The sequence below is a fragment of the Arachis duranensis genome, chromosome 1 (assembly GCF_000817695.3).
Source record: "Arachis duranensis cultivar V14167 chromosome 1, aradu.V14167.gnm2.J7QH, whole genome shotgun sequence".
Lineage (NCBI taxonomy): Eukaryota > Viridiplantae > Streptophyta > Magnoliopsida > Fabales > Fabaceae > Arachis > Arachis duranensis.
The window spans coordinates 10,336,361-10,341,394 of NC_029772.3; the positions used below are offsets into that span (position 1 = coordinate 10,336,361).

General features: G+C 40.6%; 2 protein-coding genes across 2 annotated transcripts; both read left to right on the top strand.

The window, feature by feature from the left end:
* Positions 1-403: 403 nt before the first annotated feature.
* Positions 404-1,181, top strand: LOC127745679 (uncharacterized). Its single transcript, XM_052258894.1, has one exon. The coding sequence runs from the start codon at positions 497-499 to the stop codon at positions 917-919; it is 423 nt and encodes a 140-aa protein (XP_052114854.1). The 5' UTR covers positions 404-496; the 3' UTR covers positions 920-1,181.
* A 1,255-nt stretch (positions 1,182-2,436) lies between these two features.
* Positions 2,437-3,810, top strand: LOC127747529 (uncharacterized). The gene has a single exon (XM_052261534.1). The coding sequence runs from the start codon at positions 2,437-2,439 to the stop codon at positions 3,808-3,810; it is 1,374 nt and encodes a 457-aa protein (XP_052117494.1).
* Positions 3,811-5,034: the final 1,224 nt, after the last annotated feature.

The following is a 5,034-nucleotide window of genomic DNA, read 5'->3' on the forward strand; positions in this document are numbered from 1 at the left end:
CTAAACTTGAAAAATCGAATGGACACCTGTAGCCCACGCATCAATTATATTCAACGAGCTTAATAAAATTATTGGTGATCACTTGTATCAAAATAAAATTTAATTTTGATTCGGTATAAACTTTTACATGCATTTAATTATATAACATTATATTAATACAAATATTATCTTTTATATTGATGACAATGTAAATTAATTTATTTTATTAATATATTAAAATTAAACACATCAAAATATCGATAATAATTAAAATTGGTTAAAAATTTTATATATCTAATTAAATTATCTAATATAACATGTGTCTGTATCTTATTTTTTTTTTTTCATGTTGATGTGAGTACCAAAATTATTATCCCCTTTTAATCTTATTGCTATCTCATTTATTGTTTTGAGTATATAATATAGACTAATAAGATTATCTCATCTCACTTCACCATAGCCATAAGATTATTATAATTAAGATCCCACAAAGCACTTCACAGATAAGAGAGAAGGGATGGGAGTGGTGGTTATTGACGGCACGACCGTTAGGGATTTCGTTAACGACGACGCACACTTCAACAAGAGCGTTGATGAACAATTCACGGCGCTTGATACCAACAACGACGGCGTTTTGTCACGCTCCGAGCTCCGCACCGCCTTCGAGTCCATGAGGCTCATCGAGACGCACTTCGGCATCGACGTTGCTACTTCGCCGGAGGAACTCAAGAAACTCTACGATTCCATCTTCGAGAGGTTCGATGGTGATGGAAGCGGCGACGTCGACAAGAACGAATTCCGATCCGAGATGAAGAAGATCATGCTCGCAATCGCTGACGGTTTGGGATCTTTTCCGATCCAGATGGTTCTCGAAGATGATGACAACAGCTTGCTCCAGAAAGCTGCAGATCTCGAAGCTTCTAAGACCGCCACTGCTTGATTTCCGCCGTCATCGGCGGTGGCGGTGGCGGTGGCTCCGCCTTCCTTCTTTTGTTACTTATCTTGGTATCACGTTGTCGTTTTGTGTTGTTTTCAGTTGTCGTTTTGGTTATGTGGAAATAATGAGTGGCGACTGGTACGGGAATTAACTTTGTAGTTTGTATATTTTGTTTTGTTTTGTTTTATTGGGCCTTTTTTTATGTAAGATGAATAATAAATAAACGGGCCTATTAACATGAAAATGGGCCCAATGTGAATCCAAAGTAGTGAATAATGTAGCTACAAAAAGTAGAAAGAAAAACGCCTACAAAAACTTCACATGTAGAGCTCAATCTGTGGACAAAAACATAGTCACTTCATTTTAGCTTTGGGTTTGAAACTAGGAAAGTACCGAAATTAACAGTTATTGTGATTTGCGTGATTGGTGATATGATCGTAAAGCGAAGTGGTGTATTTACACTTTCATTTCATATAATGTGTTACTTTAATTCCTTGTGTCACTGGCACCAAGGTAATCCTAAATATTATTTGTTCCGCAAATCATGTTCAAAGTGCAATGCATGAGGAAATATACTTTAGGCGAAAACATGGAACAACGCGAGTGATGACAAAACTACTCTTCCCCACATGTAATGTCATCCAATTCTCCGAGTGTGATTAAATTAGGCCAGACGAAAAAAGAATAGTGATTCATGAGGCACATTTTCGCATATGCACGTTGAATCTACTACGAAGGTCGTGATCTTCTTATTTTGGATAGAAACTTTTGTCTCATACATACGATTTTTTTTAAAGTAATTTGATTTTACGATTTTTTGATTTTTTGTATTATAATCTATAGTGTCAAAATAAAACTAACGTAATTTTATAAAAGTTATATTATCAGAATGTTATTATGAGTAACAATACTAGTTTGGAGAAAGTATTTTCGCCCAAAAAAATTATTTATGTCGGTTTGATGATTTGTTCCTGATACGTAGCCTACAACCTCGGTCGTCAAACCTTATCTCATCAACACAAACCTCGGTCAAACAAATGCATATCTCAACAAAATCAAATAAATAACAAACGCCACCAAATCTGAGGACTAAAACAGAACTCAAAATCTCAACTGACTAGGATTAACGTCATCAAGATATCCTTGGTAAACAAGGAAAATTCCTAAACAAACGCCAACTAAACAATTCCCAAGGCCTATATAAACAGATACATAACCTCGGAATAGAAGAGGTCACAGAACTCACTCTGATTTATTACTCTCATTTTCTTATAACTCACATTCTTACTTGAGCGTTGGAGTCCTTTTTGTAGATGCTTCCGCCGCGATGTTCCAACTCAGTCGACGTATACCTCTCCCACCTGAGCACAGCAGCAGGCAGTAAGAGTTACTATACCTCGGCCCCATACGCACGGAACATTTGGTGCCCACCGTGGGGCCCTGAGTTGATCTAACCCTACTTTTACTCTTAGATATTCTCCGTTTCTTTTCTTGTGTGCAGGGATTCTGACCTCCCAGACATGGCTGAAAATGGAGCTCAATCCTTCAACCAAGCCGAGCTGCTAGCCCAGATGGCCGAACTCCAGGCGGAAGTCCATAGGCTAGCCAAGATCTCCACACAGAATAACACAGGCAAACATGAGGAGAGTAGCTCCAAGAACGCGGCCTTGGGAAACTCAGACCCCTTAAGCATCACCCCACCAAAGGAGAAGTTGACGCTAGACAACCCCTTCTCTGAAGAAATCACGAACTTCAAGATGCCTAAGAATTTCATTCTGCCTAACTCCCTGGAACCTTACAAGGGGATTGGTGACCCCCGATCTCACGTTAAAAAATTCCAATCCATGATGTTCTTTAACGGCCCTAATAATGAACCTATATTATGTCGTTCTTTTCCTACTTACCTTAATGGTGCTGCTTTATTGTGGTTTTCTAAATTTTCTGCAGGATCAATTTCATGTTTCGAGAATTTGGCGAGGTCTTTTATTGACTACTTCGCCGCCTTCAGGATCTATGTCCACGGCTCAGATTACCTCGGGACAATCAAACAGGGACAACATGAGAGCTTGAAGGATTACTTAATCCGGTTCGCTGATGCTACCATGGAGATTCCGGACTTGGACCCTAACATCCACCTACACGCACTCAAGGCCGGACTCAGGCCTGGGAAGTTTAGAGAAACAATAGCAATAACCAAACCCAAAATATTGGAAAAATTCCGAGAAAGAGTTGCAGGCCAAATAGAGATTGAGGAATTGCGAGAAGCACAAAAGACGGACAAACAGCCGACCAGAAAGGAGGACGAAAAGACATTCAGACCACCGAGCAGGAAAGATCAGAAGAAACCCTTCAAGCTCACTCCAAAGTTCGATACCTACATCAGATTCAACACAAAAAGGGAGAATATAATCAAGGAGATCCTCAACGCCAAAATAGTCAAACCTCCCGCCAGAGCTGGAAGCTATCAAGATCAACAGTTTGTAGATAGAAGCAAGCATTGTGCCTTCCATCAGAAGTATGGACATACAACGGACGAATGTGTGATAGCCAAGGACCTATTAGAAAGATTAGCTCGGCAGGGCCTCTTAGAAAAATATGTCGAAGGTCGAAAAAGCAGAAAAACCAAGAAAGAGTCAGAGGAGCGGTCAACAGAGAGAAAAAAAGGAAAATGGACAACAACAGATCCTCCCAGGGGAATCATAAACTGCATATCAGGAGGATATGCAGGAGGAGGCGAAACAAGCTCGGCCCAAAAGAGGAGCTACCGAGCAATGCTGGCAATCGAAAGAACAAATCTTACAACAAAGCACAAGATGACAAAGCCAGAGATAACCTTCTGCCAGGACGACCTAACAGGCCCAAACCTTGATGACCTAGTCGTGATCTCCATCTAGACAGGAGAGTTATTGGTAAGAAAAGTCCTTCTGGACCCAGGTAGTAGCACTGATGTATTATTTTATTCAACTTTCATAAAAATGCAACTATCTGAAAAAGCCATGCAGCCCTCATCCGGAGAAAGGATCCCGACAAAAGGGCACATATGGCTGAAAACAACTATGGGTGACCCCCCATTACCGAAAACTATTGACGTCCAATACTTCATAGTTGACTGCCCTAGTCCTTATAACATTATTCTTGGAAGGCCCGCCCTGAATAACTTCAGAGCGGTAGTATCAACATTACACTTGTGTGTTAAGTTTCAGGTACAAAGCAATAAGGTGGCAACCGTACATTCAAATCGACAACAAGCTCGGCAATGCTACAACGCCAGCTTAAAGAAAGCCAGCAATGAACCTAAGACTAACCAAAGGGCGGGAGTAACGCATACCGCATCTGAGGTATTGTCCCTATTGGAACTGGATCCAAGGGAGGATTTTCAAGAAAGGCCAGAACCAACGGACGAGCTTGAGAAGATCCCCCTGGCGCCAAAAGCCGAACAGTTTACCTATATCAGCCGAGCTCTAGAAGGAGAGGAGCGAGCAAGGCTAATAAGAGTACTCCAAGGCAACGTCGACTTATTTGCCTGGACACCAACATACATGCTAGGGATAGATCCAAATATAATCTGCCACAAACTCGCCATAAACAAAACAAGCAAGCCAATTGCCCAGAAAAAGAGGAACCTCAGAGAAGAAAAAATGAAGGTAGCCCTTAAAGAGACAAAGAAACTTCTCAACGCCGGCTTCATAAAAGAGCTTCGCTTCACCACATGGCTCTCAAATGTGGTAATGGTAGGAAAACAATCAGGTAAATGGCGCATGTGCGTCGACTTCACAAATCTAAATAAAGCTTGTCCAAAATATACGTATCCTTTACCTTGCATTGACAAATTAGTAGATAACACTTCTGGATTTAAAAGTTTAAGCTTCATGGATGCATAATCTGGATACAACCAGATCCTCATGCACCCAGAAGATTAAAACAAAACAGCCTTTATAACAGAACACGGAAATTTTTGCTAAAAGTTATGCCATTTGGTTTTAAGAACGCAGGAGCAACATACCAGCGGCTCATGGACAAGGTTTTCCAACAACAAATAGGAAGGAACATGGAGATCTATGTAGATGATATGGTAGCAAAAACCTCGGAATAAGGATCACACTGTGATGATCTAGAAG